Genomic DNA, 22,882 nt, shown 5'->3' on the forward strand with positions numbered 1-22,882 from the left:
TATTTCATTTCTAAAACCCTGAAACACTTCCTCATTGTCTAGATAATAAAGTATATATGCCCCAGCATGGCCTTCTAAGTCACCCCAACTGGCCTCACACACATCACACTTCTTTAAGCAAACATTCCTTCCAGATACACTAGAATTATGTATTTTCCCCCAAACATTTCATAATCCTCATTTGTTTCCTCAGCTTGACATGCCTGTCTCTTCTTGCCTCCACACCTAAATTAATTCTTCAGTATCTTATTTTCCGACGTTAATGTTGTCTTTGTGTATTTTTCATGCCTTCATCCACTCATCCAACCATTCATCTCTCCAACCCCTATTGCATGCATTTATCTGTCCCTCCGTCCATCCATCCGTTCATCCAACCAACACTGCTGAGTGTCTGCTATGTTCCAGGCATGTGTTGGCTCTGGTAATACAGCTATGAAGACGACAAACATGGCTTCATAGTTTACAGCCGAGAGAAGAGCTTTTATACTGATGGATGATGGGTTACTTTTGGCCTGGAGACATGCTTTGTTTGATCCATATTATGTTTAGATTTCTTTTTTTGGTTTGGATAGTAACTCTCATTATCCAATTAAAGGAAAAAAACAAAACAAAACAATATGACCATCTGGATTTCTATCTCTCTTGAATAATCAGGCAGCGTGTATGCACGCTAAGGTGCTTCAGTCATGTTCGACTCTTTGCAACCCCATAGACTGCAGTGCACCAGGCTCCTCTGACCATGGGATTCTCTAGGCAAGAATACTGGAGTGGATTGACATGCCTGCCTCCAGGGGATCTTCCCTACCCAGGGATCGAACCTATATCTTTGATGTCGCCTGCACTGTCAAGTGGGTTCTTTACCACTAGCACCACCCAGGAAGACCTCAATCAGGCAGTACTGGCTGCATTCCAGTGTGGCAGCAACCAAGTGGGGCTAAGGGCAGATTGCACCCTTCAGATGGGCCTGTGCTCTCAGCCAGCTCAGCCCCATCGTCCCAGTCTGCGCCTGGAATGATTAACTGTCAGGCCTCTGGTCACATTTTAATTTATGATCCCTAAACTAGGAGGAGACAGAGATTTAACATATAATTATGCAATCACAGTGTGATAAAAAAATTCATCAGAATTAATTGTTCTTTTATTCCTGCTTCAAAGATTACTTGAACCTCTTTTGGGGGTTGTTATAGTTACAAAACTAAAGAAGATTCATTATACAACATATAAGATGGAGTCTGTAGAACTGGGAATCTGTCCTGTTTTAATGGCTGTACAGAAGACAGTATTCTAGGCATTACTCATGTTACCAGAATATTTATATTCCATTATCCTGATAAAATACTTTGCTAAATAGGTGCTGATCAAACAATAAGGTTAGGGAACATCAATTAATAACAGACTTCAAATGAGATAGTAATGCATTAGGGAAATACTCTGGTTGTATTTTTTCAGGTCATTCATAAAAGAATGAATGAATAGGGACTTCCCTGGTGGTCCAGTGTCTAAGACTCTGCTCTCCCAATGCAGTAGGCCTGGGTTCAATCCCTGGTCAGGGAACTAGATCCCACATGTCAAAACTAAGAGTTTGCATGCTACGACTAAAAAAAGATCCCACTTGCTGCAACGAAAATCTGGCAGCCAAATATTATACATACAGAAATAAGTATTTTTTAAAAAGAATGAATAATTAGATCTACCTCGAAGGCATAATCTGTTGCTTTCCCAGAAGGTGAAAGTCCAGGAGCTAGAAGTACAAAAGTTAGCATCAGAGTAGGCCTTAGAAACAGAGCAAAGATATTGTTATTTGATAGTAAGTTGGGATTTCATCAGTTGAATGTAAATATCTCCTTTGAAGCCTTACTTAAAATACATTTCTCAGTTTCATTGTTGCCTATTCAATTCAAATTAAACTCTGCATTTTAAGACAATGTAATGCTAACTTGATGCAGACTGTGAAAATAAACTTATTTAAAATCTTTTCTCCATTGAAATTAAAATATACTTTTGAAAACATAATGAGTAAAAATCTGCTAGAAAAAAATCCTCTAGATGCTATGGAGTTTGATTATTATTAGAGAACAACTATTAGTACATTCATTCATTCGAGTCCTGCTTATACTTCTTTAATAACTGTGATTATTTAAATAAAACTTCTCTCTATGGAGGGTGCTTATCACACTAAGATATTTTTCAAGCTTATGCCTATGAACTATTGAGTTTTCTCTGGGAAATTTAATAAACATTTTTATAAATGGATATTTCTTTGCAAGGTGCCAGGTTTAGCTGTGGCAAAAAAATTTTTTTTGTCTTATTGGAACAACAAGAAGTCTCTAATTAGTGGATTTTATCTTTGTTTTCATCTACTTATTGTTATCAGTCTTGACCAGTCGTAAGATTGGAAAAAAGTCTATGGAACAATTTTCACTACCATTTTTTTTTAACAAGACAAAGAAAGGAGACCACAACTGGATAACAGTCTACCTTTGGTAGAGGGCAAGGGTATCCTTAATCGTATTTCAAATTTCTTTGATACTGACAGGCTTTAAAGAAATTGTCTATTACTCCAGTAACTAAAATTTAGGAAAAGACATAAACTGGATCTTAGAAAACACTGAGATTATCTTTCTCTAAATTACTAATTTTATTGCCCCAAATAGGAAACATTACTGATTTGTTGTTGAAACTAAGTTAAGAATTGCAGAAAAGCAGCTGAAGACAAAATTCTGCATGTGTCCATGAGGGCTGAAAAGGCATAGCATGCTTCTGCTTGGTAGTTGGCTGTTAAAGACTGGGGTGGTCCCTTGGCTGGTCCTAAAGAATGAGTCACTCTCATGGCAGGAAATAGTCCTTGGTTAGTTACTCTATCTGTTCTACTCCCAATCAGCTTCTTGGTGAATTTCTGCTTAGGCTCCTTTTTCATCCCTTACAACTGTTAGGATGTGACCTTTTCTCCTAAGAGGTGAAATCAGTTTTTGTGGCACTATAATTCATGTGACATTCTGGGGACATGTTGAACTTACAGTGAGCTCCTGCTGTTCACTGTGGACAATGGACTTGGTAAGGATTAAGATGTCTGTAGAAACCGAAAACTTTTTGTCATTTTTAATTATTAAGAAATAGTGTTATTTTAAACATCAATACAATTATTTTTTTCCTTCTGGGAACCACACTGTTCTTGAGACTCTTTTTTGCAATGTATTAGAATCTTTCGAAGATCTCAACTTAATTCTATTTGATGAACTCAGACCATCCTAATATCCTATTTGCGTTACCATTTTTAGCTTTGGCACATAATTCTAGTTCAAAAAGAAAGACATTATAAATAGCATTCAGCTGACATAATTAGAACTGTGGTTGTTCAGTTGCTCAGTCATGTCCAGCTCTTTTGCGACCCCAGGGACTGCTGCCCACCAGGCTCCTCTGTCCATGGGATTCTTCAGGCAAGAACACTGGAGTGGGCTGCCGATCCTTCTCCAGATAATTAGAACTACATGTTACCAGTTTCAAGAGCAAAGCAACCATCTGCATCAGTCTTCCTCTCACATGCTTTGACTTTGTCCAAATGCATTGCCAAATGTGGAAACTGAAATTGCGGCTAGACACAAAATGTATTATTACCTTGGGAATAAGTATGAGAATGACTCGGGCACTGGCATCTAGGGAATCAGAAAAAGAAAAAAGAGAGTGAAACCAGAAAATCTGAAGCTAGGAAGTTTTAAAGTAACATACATTGCATTCTAGTTTTAAGATGCTTTCAAAGTAGCGGCTATTGACAAACACTGCACAATAGAAAAAGCCAGAAATCACTATGGACAAAAAGCCAACTCAGAGTCTTTCCAGCATTGTAGGGGTATTCTTCTGCGAATTATTCAGCAGCAGTTAATGACGTGGGGAACTGAGATGAGTGCTCCTGGGCTACAATAAAGTTTAAGATGAAGTCTCACTTCTTACTAGGTTAGGAGCCTTGGCCAAATTGACCCAGTGTTAAGGACTCGCACCTCAGACCCTACTTCTCTCCTCCTGAACTTTCCTTGTATTTTCCCATTGTCTTCAGGGTGTTCAAACAGGCTCTGGGCTGCTTCCTCTGGAAGCCCTCAGTGGCCGGTAGGCCCCCTCTGGTCACCACGTGGCGCCTCCGGCCTTTCTCGGCTCCAGGATTTCCCGCTCTCCGTGTCCCCCTAAACCAAGATCACACCTGTCACCTTCTTCTCCCCAATCCCTCACCTCAGTCCGCTCCTCTACAGATATCCCATGTGTTCCTCTTTCTAGAGGTTCCCTCCCTTGACTTCCACATCTTGGTCGCCTCCTAGTCCTTGGTCAGTCCCATCTCTGGCTTCCTCTTCTGTTTACCACCATCCGATTGAGCCTCGCAAAAGGGTTTGTGTTTCTATTGCCCACGGGACCCTGTCTTGGTGGGTCCCGCAGGTAACTGCGTGCATACCCCCAACCCCACCATCCCCGACCTGCGCCTGCAAACTTGGACTGAAAACCTCTGAGAAGGGAGAGGGCAGAAGGGAAAGGGGAAGGAAGGAAAAGCGTTAAACTCAATGATGGTCAAGATCTCAAAAACTCAATTAAGTGAACACGGGCGTGGTCGGGTGTGAGTCGCCAGCGTGAGTCGAGGTTGCCATCTGGTGGGCGCGACGGAAAGCGCCACGTGTAAGGGTTTCTTCTGGAGCATCCCGGAGGGCCTGAGCCATCTGCAGGCTCCCGCGGAGAAAACCGAATAATGCAGGGTCCCAGAGTTGTCCTTCACTTGGCATTACCTTCTAGGTCCTTCGCTGCTTTATGCCCCTCCAGGACAAGAAGAGGGGCTCAAAGGGAAGGAAAATTCGACACTGTGGGAGGACACTCCGCTTCTCTTTTTGTTATATAATTTCCAAGCTCTCAGGCTATCTCAATTCATCATTTCTACTCCTCAGTTGTAGTCTGAATTCCACCCCCTCTTGCCTTCTTTGGACCTCCATCTGTCCCCTATGTCCCATCCTTCCCCTTACTTGATCCTTGTCATCATAATTAAGAGTTTCAGGCTTAAAACTCTCACCCTCCTCTCCCCTCTGGCTTGCTCACCCTCTGGTTTCTCTCTTCCTCACCCACATCCTGTTGACTTCATTTCCTTGGCCTCCTGAACTCTGCAAAGTTACAGCCAGGCTCTCATCTACACACCTTCTGGGTCTGGCACAATAATTTTTACTTCCTTCCTGGTATCACTGATAAACTGGCCATATCTTAGCAAAGGCCAACCTCTCCCCTGCACACTAAATCTCAGCCCTGCTCAGCTTCTCAAAACATCACTACCAACAGTTCTTCCTTTGCTCTCCTGCATCATCAACCCCCTCACCCACTACCCCCTCCCCCCACCCCAACCCAGTTTGGGATTGACATGTACACACTGCTGTATTTAAAATGATAACCAACAAGGACTTAACGTATAGCAAGTACATAGAACTCTGCTCAATGTTATGTGGCAACCTGGATGGAAGGGGAGTTTGGGGGAGAATGTATGCATGTATATGTGTGGCTGAGTCCCTTGCGGTTCACCTCTGTCTTCACATGCCTCCCTCTCTCCTGCACCCTCTGTCCTCTGCGTTCTGCACAGACCCCTTTCACCCGTGCATGTGCTCAGTGGCTAAGTCATGTCCGACTCTTCGTGACTCCATGGACTGGTCCTTGGGATGTTTCCAAGCAAAAATATTGCAGCAGGTTGCCATTTCCTTCTTCAGGGGATCTTCCCCACCCAGGGATCAAACCCAGCTCTCTTGTGTCAGCATTGGCAGAGATTTCTTTACCACTGTGCCACCTGGGAAGCCCCAATATAAGGACGTTGCATTGGCCAGGAATCAGAACCCAGACCTCCCACGTGGAAGGGAAGAATGCTACCACTGAACCAATACCTAACTTCACTGCTATCCCCTCATGCAAGTCTCTGCTAACTTTAAACTGATCCAAAGCCTGTTGTCCTTGTATCCCCAGCACCTAGAATAGTTTCTGATGCATTACCATACACTCAGTATGTGCTGATTGGATACATGCATTTGTCTTGGTCACTGTGCCAAGCTGTCCTCTGTCTGCCTCGACTGGGACCTGGAGCTCTCCTCTCTCGACCTTAGTTTCAACGGTAGATCAGACGAAGTACAAGCGGCTGCTTTTGGCTCCTTGGCTACTTGGCACACTGACAGCGGAGTCCAGGCCGCCGCGCTCTGCAGTACCGCGTCCCGGAAAATGATCCGAGGAAGAACGCGCGGGCCCGGGCGGGTCGCTCCCCGGGGGCTGCGTGGGCTCGGCCGCACCCTCGGGTCCCCTGCCTGCCCGCCGCCCGTCCGGCCCCGCACTCACGCTGCGCGTTGCAGAAGCCTCAGCAAGTGCACTACCCGAGAGCGAGCGGCGGCCATGGCTGAGCCGAGTCTTCCTCCCCCCGGCGACGCCCCCTCCGCCGCCGCCGGCCAATCCCGGCCTCCGCTTCTCCTCCGCCCACCCCAGCCACAGCGCTTGGCGGCCGAACATTTTCCCACTAGTTGAAGCTACGGCTGCCCCAGCTGCAATGTCTCATCGTCCACCTTTGAAATTGCCATACAGGTAACTGCTCTGTAGGGTTTTGATCTGCTCTCCTGTCTCTAGATAAAACGCTCTATTTCACAAGGCAAGGACGTGGGGGAGGGAGAAACAAGGGCAGCGCCCCCTCACCCCCTCCCTAAATCCTTTAAAATGCTCTTTTGCCTTAAGCGTATTTTCAGAATAAACTAACACAACTGCATTTAAATTTGTTTTAACGGTAAATAAGAACTTTGCAAACACCCCCCCCCCTTTTTTTTTTTAAACAAGACTAGTTAGAGAAGGAAATGGCAACCCACTCCAGTGTTCTTGCCTGGAGAATCCCAGGGATGGGGGAGCCTGGGCTGCCATCTATGGGGTCGCACAGAATCAGACATGACTGAAGCGACTTAGCAGCTAGATCAAGTCACAAAACAAAAGCCAGAAAAATTCCCAAACAAAACAAACAACAAAAAGTCCCAGACAGTTGAGAAGAATTTAAAAGGTGTTAAATGCTCTATTAACGGTTTGGTTTGGAAGAAGCTGTTCAGGATACCATTATGCTTTCTTTTTTTAATCAACGGTTAAAACTTGCCATGGTTACATGAGAAGGGAGGGCTTACAGCACCAAGTGCTCCAGGCCCCAGTGGAAACGATGATCAGTGATGGCACAGTTCAACTTTGTCAGAAGGTATGAGACAGTAAGTTGAACATGTGTTTTTAGTAACCTATTATGAAATCGGAATTAATCTCATCTTCATAGCAATTTCTAGAAGTAACATATAAAAATTGGACAATGGAAAAATGAGACAAACTCTCAATTTCCTATCAGGTGTCAGACCAAACAGCAAGAGTAGGGTGGCTCCCCAGAGCTATAACAACAGCAGAAAAGCCCCCCCATTCTAGATCTGTATACTGTGAATCCTTTTCAGGAGGTATTTAGTTTTACAAAGACGAGCTACTGAAATCTGTTAGGGAAAGACATCCAGGATAACTGTAAATGTTTCACCTCCTAATTAGATCAGCTTAAGGCAATGGCACCCCACTCCAGTACTCTTGCCTGGAAAATCCCATGGACAGAGGAGCCTGGTGGGCTGCAGTCCATGCGGTCTCTAAGAGTCCGGACGACTGAGCGACTTCACTTTCACTTTTTCCTTTCATGCATTGGAGAAGGAAATGGCAATCCACTCCAGTGTTCTTGCCTGGAGAATCCCAGGGACGGGGGAGCCTGGTGGGCTGCCATCTATGGGGTCACACAGAGTCGGACACGACTGAAGTGACTTAGCAGCAGCAGGTCAATTTGACAAATGAATCAAAAGATAGTAGTAATATTGTAAGTAAGGATTTTGTAGGTTTCTTTCTCTCTTCCCCAAACAGATCCCACTTGAAGCTTTAAAAAAAAAATCTGCGATATAAATACTGATAAAGATTTAAGTATAAAATTAGGATTAGGACTTCCCTGGTGGTCCAGTGGCCAGGATTCCATACTCCCAATATAGGGGGCCTGGGTTTGATCCCTAGTCTGGGAACTAGATCCCACATACTGCAACTAAGACCCAGCACAGCCAAATAAACAAACATTAAAAAAAAAATTACGATTGAGGATTATTACCATTATTTAGTGAAGCCCAAATTTATCATTTACAGCAAATTAATGTTTTCAGTGTTGAAAAGCATCAAATTTTATTTTTGAAAGAGACACACTTTCAGTATTATATCTGACACCAAAAGCAGGATGAGTTTTTCTAATAAAAGTTGTCTTGCTGAAATCATAATTTAGCTGCTGTGTTTTCTAGAAAGTAAATGAAAATAATCTGTACCAGGTATCCAGGTCATTCGTTTTACTTAAAATGTAACCTTTCTGTTCCCACATGCTTTAGTAAATACACAAACTTGTCATCAAAATGATGCAAAAACCAGCTATTAAGTCTCTCCCTTAAACCCCATCCAAAGTTTAAAGAGAGAAAAAAAAAAAAAGGCTGTTTAAAACTCATTCCTAGTTTTCACAGATTCTTTCCCTAATTCAGATGTCCTTAAATACAACCTTTAATCTCCAGCCAGAGTTTTGGTTGTGGCAAATACATTAATGTGTCCAGTCCAATATTTACATATCATCTTCAGAGGAGGGTAATCCTGGCCCTTTAACCTCAAGCTCAATGAGGGCAGTGACCAAATCTTGTGCATCTGGGTACTGTATCTAGAACTTAGCATTAAGTACAGTTCTTGGTTTAGGAGAAGGTCCAAGGATGAAATTTACTTCCTCCTCTTTCCTCCTTGGTGTTGCCCCCCTTTTCTCTTGCCACTCAGGCCGGGAGGCCCGGAATTCATCTTGCCTCCCAGACCCCCTTTCCTCTTCCCTCCTTGGCTGGGAGTGCCCCCTTTCCTCTTACTCCCGGGACCCTGTCGGCCCCCCTTTCTCTTGCCCTTCTGACTCATTTTCCTCCGTTTAGCCGCCTCCTCCTGGTCCTCCTCTCTCATCTGCTTATTGGTGGCCCTCGTAATGTCCAACTGAGGCTTTTTGCTGTTCATCACTCGCAGCATCTCCAACTGGCTCTTTCTCTCGGCCGCAAAGTCCCCGAAAAGAGGCTGAAACTTCCTCTTCTTGCCAGAGCCCCTGGGCGCCTTCTCCTTGGGCAGACGCTCCTGGAAGCGCCCCACAGAGGCAGTGGAGACCTTGGCCACTTGCATGGCGCGGCCCAGCTCCTCCTTACTCTGGTGTCCAGTAGGGTGCATGCCGGCCGCGCTGGGCAGCTGCATCTTGTGCGCGCGGGCCAGGTTACGCAGCCGGTTCAGTTCGTTTTTGGCCACCCGTTCCTTCTTAGCCTGAATCCGCTTGGCGAACTGGTCCTCCATGGGGTCGGCATTGCCCGGCACCTCGATCAGCCACTCCTTGGTGTCGTCGCGGGCGCGCTGGTAGCCCCAGCGGCGGCGCCACTGGCCGCTCACTTCGTCCCACACCAGATTGGTCTTCTTCTTGGGACGGATACCCTTGAGGCGCGCAAACTGCTGCCAGCGAGTAAGCGGCCGCGGCCTGGGCACCGGCTTCTCGCGCGGCAGACGAGTGCTGGGTTCCGGCAGCCTTGCCACCAGCGCCTCCTCCACGCGCTCGGTAGGCAGCTGCCACAGCTGGTTGATGAGCAGCTGCGTGTTGTCCCGCGCCAGGGCCCTCAGCTCGGCCTCCTGTGTGGGTCCCGCGTGCCGCAGCCCGGTCGGGGGGTTCCGGTCAGAGGCCAGCAAATTACCCAGGTCGAACTCCAGCTCCAATTCCTTCTGCACCGTGATGCGCTGCAACTTCTCTGCCTCGTCCCGCTCCGCCTTTGCCAGCAGCTCTTCCACGCTCTGGCCCTCCATGGCTCCGGTTCGGCTCGCTGCCTCTGGGAGACAGTTCCAGGCACGTCTCCTCCCACACGGGTTAAAGCCGCGCACCACAAACACGTGCGACTTCCCGGACGCTCGACCCGGAAGAGAAAGTTCCGCTTCCGGGGCACCTGGAAGGGGCTCAAGGAGCCGGCTACCTGAGGAACGGCCGGCAGAGGGCGGTGTTAGAGAGCAGATGAGATTAGAGGCGGCCTTTGGGGTGGAGGCCGGAGGTAGGCGGAGCCGAATCTACGAATTCCGAGGCCTGATTGGGACCTTGGCTCCCAGGATGCAGCTGCGGGAGGGAGTGGTCCTGTGCGAGCTGGGCAAGTTTGGGGGCCGCGGATTAAGGGGGTCCCGGAGCGACTGTTAGTTTTAGTGTGTGTAGAAAGTCAGTTCTCAAGATGTTTAGCCAGTCATTTTCACCAGAGCCCTGACACCTGTTCATGGTGTGCCCCTGGGTGTGGGCACTTCACCCGGGGATGTACAGAAAGCTAAGTGGAGAGGGAGACTTGGTTTTCTTTGGGAGCGAGCGGGCCTGGAGGTTAGTCCGCCCTGAAGGGGCGCGGCTGTGCCCCCATCCCGGCGATCTGGTCCCCGGAGTCCGGGGCCACTTCCTCTCCTGGCTGATGGCAGAAGAGCGCGGGGCTCAGCTGTTAAACCGCCTGGGTTCCGACCTTGACCGCTCTGGTGTTGTGACCTTCGGCTGTGTAACTTGTTTGTGCCTATTTTTAAACCTGTAAGATGGGATTGCAAATATTCCCTCCCAGGTCTGCCGTGAAGATAAATGAGTTAATATGCTCCCAGGGGAGCTTACACTGGGGTCTTGAACATATGAGTGCTCAATAAATGTGAGCTAAATACGAATTATTATTTAATTCTCATCATGGCTCTGGGAACTCTGCTGAAAAGGCAGTCTTATACAGTGATTAAATACCAGGTTCTTGAATCAAGCTACCTAGAATAAGATCTGGGTTTCTTGTACCCACATTGGTCAGGTTGTTTAACTTAAGTCCTATTCATAAGTTGATGAACATGAAGCATTAGTTCCTGGTACATTGTAAGCATTCAGTAAGTGTTGGCTATTGTTATTCACTATATTCCACTGATGACAGAAGCAGGCTTAGAGAAGTAAAATGACTTGTCTAAGGTTATACAGCCAGGAAGTGTGGGAGCAGGAGAGATCTAAACTCTGGCTCTAAGACTACATACATATTCTCTGCAATGTCTTCCAGATTCTTGATACTCGAAAAGTGTGATCTGTTGACCAGCAGTACAGTATCATCTGGGAGCTTGTTAGAAATGAAGAATCTCTGGCCTTAGCCCAGATGTTATGACTCAGAACCTTCATTTTAACAAAATATCTTAGTGATGAATGGAAATGAAAGCGGTTAGTTGCTCAGTGATCTCCAACTCTTTGCGACTCCATGGACCTCTGTCCGTGGAATTCTCCAGGCAAGAATACTGGAGTGGGTTGCCATTCCCTTCTCCAGGGGATCTTCCCAACCCAGGGATCGAACTAGGGCCTGGGTTTGCACAGCAGGCAGCTTCTTTGCCATCTGAGCCTCCAGGGAAGCCATGAAAGTCAAAGTGTTAGTCGCTCAGTTGAATCCAATTCTTTGAGACCCCATGGACTGTAGCCTGCTGGGCTTCTCTGTTCATAGAATTCTCCAAGGAAGAATACTGGAGTGGGTTGCCATTTCCTTCTCCAGGGGAACTTCTCGACCTAGGGATTGAACCCAGGTCTCCTGCATTACAGGCACCTTCTTTACCATCTGAGCCACCAGGGAAGCCATAGGTGTAGTCAATTGTGGGAGGCACTGCTGATTGTGTGGTTGACAGGTTTTGTTTTCCTTTAATGGGAAGTTGGGAGTAGGTTAGGTTGGGAAGATCCCCTGGAGAAGGGAAAGTCTACCCAGTCCAGTATTCTGGCCTAAAGAATTCCACAGACTGTATAGTCCCTGGGGTTGCAAAGAGTTGGACACGACTGAGTGACTTTCACTTCACTGGGAGTAGTGAAGAAGGGGTTAGCTGAAGAATTAACCCATAGAAATGGACATTATAGCCATTAGGAAATAGATTCACTTGAGTGTCTGCTAAAGAGGGCTTTAGACACATACCTGTCACACTTGCTCCCTAAGATTGGGCTCTTCTTGAGCTGATTGACTTATCTCAGCTCTGCTCTGTTCATTCACTCAGCAAACATTTCGTGACCGCAATTTATGCCTCAGGAATTTGGCTCTAATATTCTTTCTTCCTCTTTTTTAAAAGCATTTTAGGATTTGCTGGGGGATTTTCTGAATGTTTGCCTTAACACTCAACACTAAGTCCTTAATACCAATCATCCCATGGGGCTGAGGCCAGGTCATAGGTCTTATTAGGTAGCCTTCTTGGACCTTAAAGCTCTTGGGGTTTGCCGTAGGAGAGCGTTGAGGACACTGATATAACTATTCTGGGCTTGGCTTAGATTCATTCATTCATTTAACAAACATTTGAATGACTACCATGTTTGAGACACTAGATGCAAAGATTACTGAGACCTTATGGAACAGTGGAAAAGAAAGAAAGGTTAAGAGAAATTTACAATATGGCATGATTAAGCCTTTAACAGGAAGTAAGCTATGTAGAATTGAGCTCTTTTGTCAGTCTTTTGAGTTAGGGAAAAAAAGAGCAGGTGTAGATAGACGTTGAATGGTATGAATTCTCACTGGATGAAATGCTATTTGGTTTGAATCATATAGGTCAACTCTTCATTGAACTTGAATTGTTTTATGTTTATAATCCAAGTAAATTTTAATTTCCTTGATGACTGGAAACTGATTTTTACTTTCACTTTGCTGAGCCTAGCACTGGATATATAACAGGTGTACAATGCACACTTGTTTGAAAGAATAAGTCTAGTTTCTAAATTAAAAAGGGATTAATGTTGGCTGTTCTAGACAAGGTAAGCAAAACTAGTAAAACCAGGATTTGGAGCTTTAAGGAATATTAATCTTATTGAGGCATCTTGCATTTGGATCATGTTTATGTTGGGCAAGACTGTGCAGTGTTAAGAAAGAGAGAGCCTACCAGGTATGTGCAGATATATATGAATATGCTATAATAGTATGGCAAAGGGTTGTACATATTGTCTTTTCCTCTTACTGGTTTTCCCCTTTGTCTTTGCTTCTTTATCCCATAATGCAGCTAGATCCCAAGTTCAGTTCTCAGACCCCTCTTCTTTTCTCTATATACCGACTCTCAGTGCCATTTCATCCACTTTCATTGTGTCAGCCGCTACTGCTGTGCAGATGATTCTTAGAGGTACATCTTTTCCTCTTTCCTTCTCAGAGCTCTAGACTCTAATCTCTGATCACCTGCTGGGCCCTTCCACCATAGTCTGAATTCAGTATGTCTAAGACTACATAACCCATCATCTTCCTGAAAATGTGCTTCCATCTTCCATCCAACTACCTTTTTTCCCCTCCCCAACAAATGTTTATAGAAGGCTTTTATGGCCAAAACACTGTTCTGGGCTTTGGAAATGCAACGATGAGTAAAACCAGGCTCACTAATGTAATCATCTGTTCTAGTCTAGTAAGGCTTGACACTACGATGTCATCCTTGGCCTCTCTCTTCCCATCTCTAAATTCAGCCAGTCTGTTGGGCTTCCCTGGTGGTCCAGTGGTTAAGAATCTGCCTTGCAATTCAAGGGACACAGATTCGATCCTCGGTCAGGGAAGATCCCACATGCGGCAGAGGAACTAAGCCCCTGTGCCGCAACTACTGAGCCCAAGCTCTAGAGCCTGTGAGCTGCAACTGGAGCCCGTGCTCTGCAACAAGAGAAGCCACTCTAATGAGAAACTCGAAGACCACAAAGAAAAGCAGCCCTCACTCTGCAGTGGAAGAAGCCCGAGCACAGCAGTGAAGACCCACCACAGCCAAAAAAATAAAATAAAATAAATCCAGTCAGTCTATTAAAATTTGTCTCTGTATTATTCCTTTGTCATCCTCACGACCATGACCTTACCCTAGACTGGAACTCTTCATTTCTCCAGGTACTTTCTCCACTTTGCTCTCTGCTCTGGCTTCCACATATGACCAGCAGGAGGCAGTGACAGATCAGAAGTGAAGAGAGAAGGATGAAGGCGTGTTTGTCCCTTGCATGCTCACTCCTGTCCGAATCTTTGAGACCTCATGGACTATATAGCCTGCCTCTGTCCATGGAATTTCCCAGGCGAGCTGGCAACAATGGGATTTGAACCCACGCCCCCAAAGAGACTGGAGCCTTAACCCAGTACCTTAGACCGCTCAGCCACGCTACCCTGCTTGTCCCTAGCCCTCTGCAGACTGGTGTGGGTCGGCTGATTACTAACTGAAAGGCCATAGCTCTAATCAGGCATCTCTCCACATGCAGGCACCTCTCCCAGCTCCTCTAATTGCTTTGCAGGCCTAGGGGTGGTTAAGGCTTTTACCATTGTGGTCCTATTCTTTGTGAATTTCCTTAAGCCATGTCCACATTATTGTAATATTCCCTTTGTTAATCTGAAATTCCCCGGCCCACCTGCGACCTGTTTCCTGCCAGGACCTTGACTAGTACCCAGAGACCCTTCCCAGAGCATCCTAAGCAGTTTCCTGCCTCTGTGCAGGAAATGCAAAACTGCATTTGCACTCTAAGAGAGTGCATCTGAAGGATTTATCGTTCACAGATTTAGCCAAATCACTCTTCTCCTCAAAAACTCCTCTATCTTGTTCTTGGTCTTGGATGTCAATGATCTGACCCCAAACTACTCTTCTTACTCACATGGCATGATCAGATCAGATCAGTCGCTCAGTCGTGTCCAACTCTTTGCGACCCCATGAATCGCAGCACGCCAGGCCTCCCTGTCCATCACCAACTCCCAGAGCTCACTCAGACTCACGTCCATCGAGTCAGTGATGCCATCTAGCCATCTCATCCTCTGTCGTCCCCTTCTCCTCTTGCCCCCAATCCCTCCCAGCATCAGAGTCTTTTCCAATGAGTCAACTCTTTGCATGAGGTGGCCAAAGTACTGGAGTTTCAGCTTTAGCATCATTCCTTCCAAAGAAATCCTAGGGCTGATCTCCTTCAGAATGGACTGCTCCTTTTGCTTGCCTTCCAGATACTTCTTTCGCACCCTAGTTTCCATCTTAGCTATTTTCTAGAGCCTTACTTCTCTCAAGAAAGGCAAAGATGTGGGACAGGACAGAAAAAGCAATGATTTTATTTTTGTTGCGACGTTGAGAAACAATAACAAAAGTGAACCTATTAGGGAGCTTCCCCTCCCCCAGCCGTGGGCAGGAGGGTTAAAGATGGGAAGCTAGTACCTTTCTTGTTCTCTCAAAACATAACTAGATGGTCAGTAAAACATTTTTGTAAGCAGTTTCTTCATCCTTTTGATTAACTCAGATTTCCTTTCTAAACATTTCTCAGTTGCCTCTTTTGGTAGCAGAAATCATGGGGAATTATCCAACCATTCTCTAGTCCTGCTGTGAGCACAGTTATTTTGAGTATTTTTGTCAAGGAAATTCAATGTTCCAGTAATTTGATACAATAGCAGGAAAAGACTCCTAAAACACATTATTTCCACAAGGTTCATCTTCTTCTTCCTTTTTTTTTTTTTTTTAACAGATTTTTAATTTAATTTAGAAGTACTTGAGGGGAAAATTTAATTTTGAAATTTTCTTAATCATAGATAAAAATCTGTGTATTCATGTAGTTCGGTTTAATCAGAAACCAACACAAAAAACCTATCATTTTCTTTAAAAGGGAAGAAGATATATAATTAAGGTTTTGTGTGGTTAGTGTAGAAGCAGACTGAACAGTGTGCTATTGCCTAGAAGGAGCTGTGGATTTCAGGATAGTAGAAATGACGGTAGCATTTTAGAACTGACTTAAGTTGTTTTGTTCTCTGTAAAATACACAATGGTTCCACTTCAGAAAACTGCATTTGCCAAAATCTTATTATCACCTGTAAGATAAGTAAGCACCGATGGCCGATAGTTTTCATTCATGACTGCATCATTAAATCCAAGGGAATAAAATTGGTTTGAGATTTAGAGTTCAATATAAAACGAAAGAGTGAGATAAAAAGGAAAACTGAAGTTCCAGAATTTTATGGATATTTGCACTTTAAGAATTCAATAACGGAAAATTTAGATCCATTTATTAAAGTATCATTCTCTGTTATACTTTAACTTACAAAAGTAAAATTGCAATGAGTAAGAAATATTTTTGTTTTTCTTTTCAGTTAATGAAATCTGAATAATTTTTGTACATAGCTTGAGAGTGGATTTACTCCACATCAGGTAACTAAGTCCTGAATTCCTTCCCCCTAATAAAAGCAACTGCATTGCCACCCAGTCTTCAACTTGTCTTTGCAGTCATAGACCGTGTGTGAACATATATTGATCTGCCCATCAAAATTTTCTTCTAAATTTCCCATATGAGCAATATCAAGAATGCACAGGGAATTTAGTCCTATACCAAACATTAATTCCTGGCCCTCTTAGCCAAAAATTGTTTCTAACCAATTTGTACAGAAACAAATTGTTTCTCTATTTGTACAACATGTCTGTGAAAAATGAAAGCAACAAACAGAAAGCTAAAACCAAGACCCCACATATGGGAAGCTCTGTAGCCCGCACTTATCCTTCTCTAAGTGTTTTTACTTCCCAGAGGAAGACAGCAAAGCAAAGGATCTCTTAGTGGCAAATAGGTGTGTGATTGTGTCCTTGTCAGCATCCCAAGAGTGCATGGTGGTCTCGGCCAGTTCCTGGGGTGCCTGGTGACACAGAAGATCCAGTTGCTTGTGGTGTGTGGGCTTTTCCGAAGGCCCAGTTAGCAGTCATTATTTAGAATGTATAGATAATATTCCTGACATTTTCCAGGCATTTCAACTGCCTCATTATCCAAGACAGTGTGGATTTCAGCTGTGGAATCTCCCTTCCTATGGTGGATCCTGGTTTCCTTCTCTAGAAAGCCTGTGGATTAGGCTTTAAGTCTCAGACTTCAGTTTATTCATCTGGAAAATGAAGGGTTTTGACTATGTGGCCTTTACAATTCATCTCTATGATCCTTTTCTTTTGTTAAAAAGCTATGTTTTGGGGGACCTCCTTGGTGGTCCAGTGGTTAAAACTCCACACTGCCAATGCAGGGAGCCTGAATTCAATCCCTGCTCAGAAAACTAAGATCCCACACGCTATGTAGCTAGGCCAAAAAAATAAGAACAAAAGAAAGAAAGCCATCTTTAAAAAAAATTAAAGTGAGAAGTTAAATAAAAAAAAAAAAACTATAAAAGAAAAGCTATACTCTTCTGATGCTCCAGTATTACTTTCTTATAAAGCACTTTCTCTTTTGGTTATTGATTGAATTTTTTGACAGACATATCCGTTTACCAACCTCCCCCTCTTCCTGAGTCATTTATTTCATTTCCTAGGCTGGTTGTATGACTCCACATAGTGAAACAGCTTCCTGTGCGCACAAGGAGACTGTGACTATACAAGTGCTAATCAGTGTTTAATAATGTGGAGGTTGATTATTGTGTTTTGTAGGTTTTTCATGATGCTTTTCCTCTTCCTTTTTTTTCTTCCGCTTACCATTAAACTTCTTTGAGAACTCTAAGGCAGGGTAGAGAATGAGCAGTGTTTACACTGTTTTACTATTTGTTATCTGTTCTTGAAAAATGCCTTATAGGGAAGAAGATAGAAGATATATTTTAAAATATTTTTAAGATATTTATATTATGAGGTCAGGTCTGGGAATGAAAGATTATGGTAGATTGGCTTTATTTGTATCTTTTCTGGCCCAAGATCTAGGAGTGATGCTATTCTTTGATTATTACAATTATAGAAAAGTTTTAGAGAAAGCTTCAAAGTTAACTCCCTCAAATAATAAAATTGGGGCAGTTTTGTGTTTTGTTTTGCTTCAGAGAAAGCTAGTCAGAGAATTTCAACACAAGGAAGGGAAAGCAGAGGCATACCCCATGCGGAGAGACTATAGTTTTCATTTTAGCCCACTGCAAAGAAAGTGAATATTACAATAGAGCAAGTCATCTGATTTTTTTTGTTTCCCAGTGCATATAAAATATGTTTACCTAATACTTTAATGTTAAGTGTGCAATAGCATTATGTTTAAAAAAACCAAGTATGTGTGTGTGAGTTCAGTCTCAAAGTTTTGTCCAACCCTTTGCAACCTCATGGACTGTAGCCCGCCAGGCTCCTCTATCTTTGGGATTTTCCAGGCAAGAATACTGGAGTGGGTTGCCATTTCCTCCTCCAGGGGATCTTCCCGAATCTGGAATAGAGCCCATGTCTCCTGCATCTCTTGCATTGGCAGGCAGGTTCTTTACCGCTGAGCAAAAAAAAAAAAAAAAAAAAAATCAATGTGCATACCTAAATTAAAAATAATTTATTGCTAAAAAATGCTAACCATCATCTGGTAATTCAGCATTGCCACAAACCTTTCAAGTGGTAAAAACAAAACAAAACAAACACTGTTATCTGCAAAACACAATAAAATAAAGTATTCCTGTAGAATAAAATATAATAATATTTCTGGTATGTTTAGTAATTATTCAAAGAATGTGTCTTGGTGATTTCTGGTCTGATTACCTGGGGACAAATTCCCCAGGGGTTCATCATCCCATCTGAAAAATGAGCTAACGTTATTTCTCGGTTTTAGAGTTCTGTGAGTGGAAGACAAGTTATTCAAACACACTTTTGCAAAGAACCCTTGTGAGGTGTCAGGAGACAGGTTCTGACTCCATTTCCCTACTTCATAGTTGTGGGTGGCTTGGTAAGTCACTTCACCTCTCTTTGTCAGTTTCTCTGTCTATGACTTGAGCTTCACCAGCTTCTCTCCATGCCCCTTCTAGCTTCGTGTAGCACTGTGCTTCTGTTAATATGGCCTCAAGAGAGAAGTGTGGGTGACGGGGAAACATAGACTTGAAGACAGAGATTCTTAATTGGATGAGCTTCAGGGGGACATGAATCCCTTCGTGCTTGGTGCAAACACGTGTGTGTGTGTATGCACCTTAATGAATAGAAACTTTTTTTTATCCCCGTCAGATTCTCTAAAGCCTCTGTGACTCTCTACGCCTCACCCACATGGTTGAGAACTATGTATTGTAGAGGAGGGAGATAATGAAGGGAGTTATTGGTGAAAATTTTTATGTAAGAATAACTTGGGTTGGCCTTTGAGCCAGGGTAGAGTTTAAGTAGATGGGAGGACGAAGATGGTAGTGATGGGAAGAGAAAGATAGTACCATCCAGTAGATGGCAGTGATGTGAGTAAAGACATGTAGCCACTATTTTACGGAGCAAGTACAATGTTTCAAGCAATGATTATAAATCTTCACAGTGGGCCTTGGAGGTAGATATTACTAATATGCTCATTTTATGCTGCCCCCTGCCCCACCACCTCACTACTAGTTTGCTCTTTGAGTCTATGAGTTTTGGATTTTTTGGTAATTTTTTTTTTTTTTTAGATTTAAAATATGTGGGTCATGTGGTATTTGTCTTCCTATGTCTGACTTATTTTACTTAGCATGATGCCTTAAAGTTCCATCTGTATAGTTGCAAATGGTGAAATTTCATTTTTTTTTTTTTGCTGAATAATATTCCATTATATCTATATATAGCACATTTTAAAAATCCATTTATACATTGATGAACACTTAGATTGTTTCCTTATTGTGGCTTAATGTAAATAATGATGCAATGAACATGGGGGTACAGAGAATCTTTTTAAGTTAGGGTTTTGTTTCCTTTACTCAGAAGCGGAATGGCTGGGTCATATGGTACTTCTATTTTTAGTTTCACTGGCATTATTGGCTACATTGGGGAGCATTCCTCTTTTTTTCAATCTCTAGTAGAGTTTGTATAAGATTGGTACATCTGATTATTTGAAAGCTTAGTAGGATTCACATATAAAATTATGTAGGCTTAGTATTTTCTCTGTGAGGAGATTTTAAAGTTCTAATTCTTTTTTATGAGTGGAGTCATTTTTCTTCTCCTCAAAACAGTTTTGGTAAGATACATATTTCTAGAAATTTGTCTATTTCTTTTAATTTTTCCAATTTAGTGGCATAAACTTTTCATAAGAGCCTCTCAAATATTCTCCTCTTTATCTAAAGTTATGCTGTTGCCTCACTCCTAATATTTTTTGTCATATTCTCTCTTTATTCTTGATCAGTCTTATCAGAGGATTTTCTATTTAGTTTTTGCACACATCTAGTTTTTTACTTGATTGATACTCTCCAGTATATTTTTATTTTCATCCTATTAATTTTTGTTCTTTTATTCATCTTTCTTCAACTTAGATAGTGTTATTCTTTTTTTAAGAAAATGTCTCTAGTTCAACTTCAGTTCAGTTCAGTTCAGTCATTCAGTCATATCTGACTCTTTGTGACCCCATGGACTGCAGCACACCAGGCCTCCTTGTCCATCACCAACTCCCAGAGCCTACTCAAACTCATGTCCATTGAGTTAGTGATGCCATCCAACCATCTCATCCTCTGTCGTCCCCTTCTCCTCCTGCCTTCAATCTTTCCCAGCATCAGGGTCTTTTCTAATGAGTCAGTTCTTCGCATCAGGTGGCCAAAGTATTGGAGTTTCAGCTTCAGCATCAGTCCTTCCAATGAATATTCAGGACTGATTTTCTTTAGGATGGACTGGTTGAATATCCTTGCTGTCCAAAGGACTCTCAAGAGTCTTCTCCAATACCACAGATCAAAAGCATCAATTTTTCAGCACTCAGCTTTCTGTATAGTCCAACTCTCACATCCACACATGACTACTGGAAAAACCATAGCTTTGACTAGATGGACCTTTGTTGGCAAAGTAATGTCTCTGCTTTTTAATAAACTGTCTAGGTTGGTCATAGCTTTTCTTCCAAAGAGCAAGCATCTTTTAATTTCATGTCTGCAGTCACCATCTGCAGTGATTTTGGAGCCTCCAAATATAAAGTCTGTCATTCTTTCCACTGTTTCCCCATCAATTTGCCATGAAGTGATGGGACTGGATGCCATGATCTTAGTTTTCTGGATGTTGAGTTTTAAATTAACTTTTTCACTTTCCTCTTTCACTTTCATCAAGAGGCTCCATAGTTCTTTGCTTTCTGCCATAAGGGTGGTGTCATCTGCATATCTGAGGTTATTGATAATTCTCCCAGAAATCTTGATTCCAGCTCGTGCTTCATCCAGCCCAGCGTTTCTCATGATGTACTCTGCATATAAGTTAAATAAGCAGGGTGACAGTATACAGCCTTGACGTACTCCTTTCCCTATTTGGAACCAGTCTGTTTCATGTCCAGTTCTAACTGTTGCTTCCTGACCTGCATACAGATTTCTCAGGAAGCAGGTTAGGTGGTCTGGTATTCTCCTCTCTTTAAGAATTTCCCACAGTTTGTTGTGATCCAGACAGTCAAAGGTTTTGGCATAATCAATAAAGCAGTAGATTTTTTTTTGGAACTCTCTTGCTTTTTTGATGATCCAGTGGATGTTGGCAATTTGATCTCTGTTTCCTCTGCCTTTTCTGAATCCAGCTTGAACATCTGGAAGTTTACGGTTCATGTACTGTTGAAGCCTGGCTTGGAGAATTTTGAGCATTACTTTGCTAGCATGTGAGATGAGTGCAATTGTGCATTGGTTGGAGCATTCTTTGGCATTTCCTTTCTTTGTGATTGGAATGAAAACTGACCTTTTCCAGTCCTGTGGCCACTGCTGAGTTTTCCAAATGTGCTGGCATATTGGGTACAGCACTTTCACAGCATCATCTTTCAGGATTTGAAATAGCTCAACTGGAATTCCATCACCTCCACTAGCTTTGTTCATACTGATGCTACCTAATGCCCACTTGACTGCATTCCATGGTGTCTGGCTCTTGGTGAGTGATCACACCATTGTGATTATCTGGGTCATGAAGATCTTTTTTGTACAGTTCTTCTGTGTATTCTTGCCACCTCTTCTTAATATCTTCTGCTTCTGTTAGGTCCATACCATTTCTGTCCTTTATTGTGCCCATTTTTGCATGAAATGTTCCCTTGGTATCTCTAATTTTCTTGAAGAGATCTCTAGTCTTTCCCATTCTATTGTTTTCCTCTATTTCTTTACACTGATCCCTGAGGAAGGCTTTCTTATCTTATCTTGCTATTCTTTGGAACTCTGCATTCAAATGGGTATATATCTTTCCTTTTCTCCTTTGCCTTCCACTTCTCTTCTTTTCATAGCTGTTTGTAAGTCCTCCTCAGACAACCATTTTGCCTTTTTGCATTTCCTTTTCTTGGGGATGGTCTTGATCACTGCCTCCTGTACAATGTCATGAACCTCTGTCCATAGTTCTTCAGGCACTCTGTCTATCAGATCTAATCCCTTGAATCTATTTGTCACTTCCACTGTATAGTTGTAAGGGATTTGATTTAGATCATACCTGAAAGGTCTAGTGGTTTTCCCTACTTTCTTCAATTTAAGTCTGACTTTGGCAACAAGGAGTTCATGATCTGAGCCACAGTCAGCTTCCAGTCTTGTTTTTGCTGACTGTATAGAGCTTCTCCATCTTTGGCCGCAAAGAATATAATCAATCTGATTTCAGTATTGACCATCTGGTGATGTCCGTTTGTAGAGAATACTGGAGTAGGTAGCCTTTCCCTTCTCCAAGGGATCTTCCCAACCTAGGGATCGAACCCAGGTTTCCCTCATTGCAGGAGGATTCTCTACCAGCTGAGCCAAAGGGATGCCCCTAGTTCAAGTTAAGTTCCTAATTTTTGGATTTTTTAAAAAAATAGGTAAGTATTTAAAGCTGTACCTTTCCCTTCAAGTAATACTTTTATCATGTCTCACAAAATGTATGTTACTTTGATTTTCATTCAGTTCTCTGTATTTTCCTGAAATAAATATATATTTTTTCCTTTTAAATTTAACTTTTCTGTGTCTTCATTATTTAGGTATGCTTCTTGTGAGTAGTAGATAGCTGGAAAAAATCCACCTGACAATCTCTTTTA

The 22,882-nt window shown here is 43.0% G+C and overlaps 2 protein-coding genes and 1 non-coding gene across 5 annotated transcripts in view; all 3 read right to left on the reverse strand.

The window, feature by feature from the left end:
* Positions 1 to 6,420, reverse strand: part of ADHFE1 (alcohol dehydrogenase iron containing 1) — a 32,967-nt gene extending 26,547 nt beyond the window's left edge. For all 3 annotated transcript variants that reach the window (XR_015140799.1, XM_086336758.1, XM_086336759.1), the window contains exons 1-3: positions 6,334 to 6,420; positions 3,616 to 3,653; positions 1,695 to 1,741 (exon numbers count right to left, since the gene is read on the reverse strand). Coding sequence is in view for 2 of the 3 variants with exons in the window: in XM_086336758.1 (XP_086192884.1) it covers positions 1,695 to 1,741; positions 3,616 to 3,653; positions 6,334 to 6,389 (141 nt within the window). In the remaining variant the exon portion in view is untranslated. The remainder of the gene's footprint in view (positions 1 to 1,694; positions 1,742 to 3,615; positions 3,654 to 6,333) is intronic.
* A 1,765-nt stretch (positions 6,421 to 8,185) lies between these two features.
* On the reverse strand, positions 8,186 to 21,087 carry RRS1 (regulator of ribosome synthesis 1). The gene has a single exon (XM_086336760.1). It carries the CDS (start codon positions 9,877 to 9,879, stop codon positions 8,782 to 8,784), a length of 1,098 nt encoding a protein of 365 aa, XP_086192886.1. The 5' UTR covers positions 9,880 to 21,087; the 3' UTR covers positions 8,186 to 8,781.
* Positions 14,108 to 14,189, reverse strand: TRNAL-AAG (transfer RNA leucine (anticodon AAG)). Its single transcript has one exon. It is a non-coding gene; the product is annotated as a tRNA-Leu (tRNA).
* Positions 21,088 to 22,882: the final 1,795 nt, after the last annotated feature.

Source organism: Bos grunniens, chromosome 14 (genome assembly GCF_055505025.1).
Source record: "Bos grunniens cultivar Pamir isolate PY7600 chromosome 14, Bosgru_T2T1.0, whole genome shotgun sequence".
Classification (NCBI taxonomy): Eukaryota; Metazoa; Chordata; class Mammalia; order Artiodactyla; family Bovidae; genus Bos; species Bos grunniens.

What these genes read in the sequence shown, in the direction of transcription:
- RRS1 (XM_086336760.1), bottom strand. Translation starts at nt 9,879, where the DNA reads ATGGAGGGCCAGAGCGTGGAAGAGCTGCTGGCAAAGGCGGAGCGGGAC.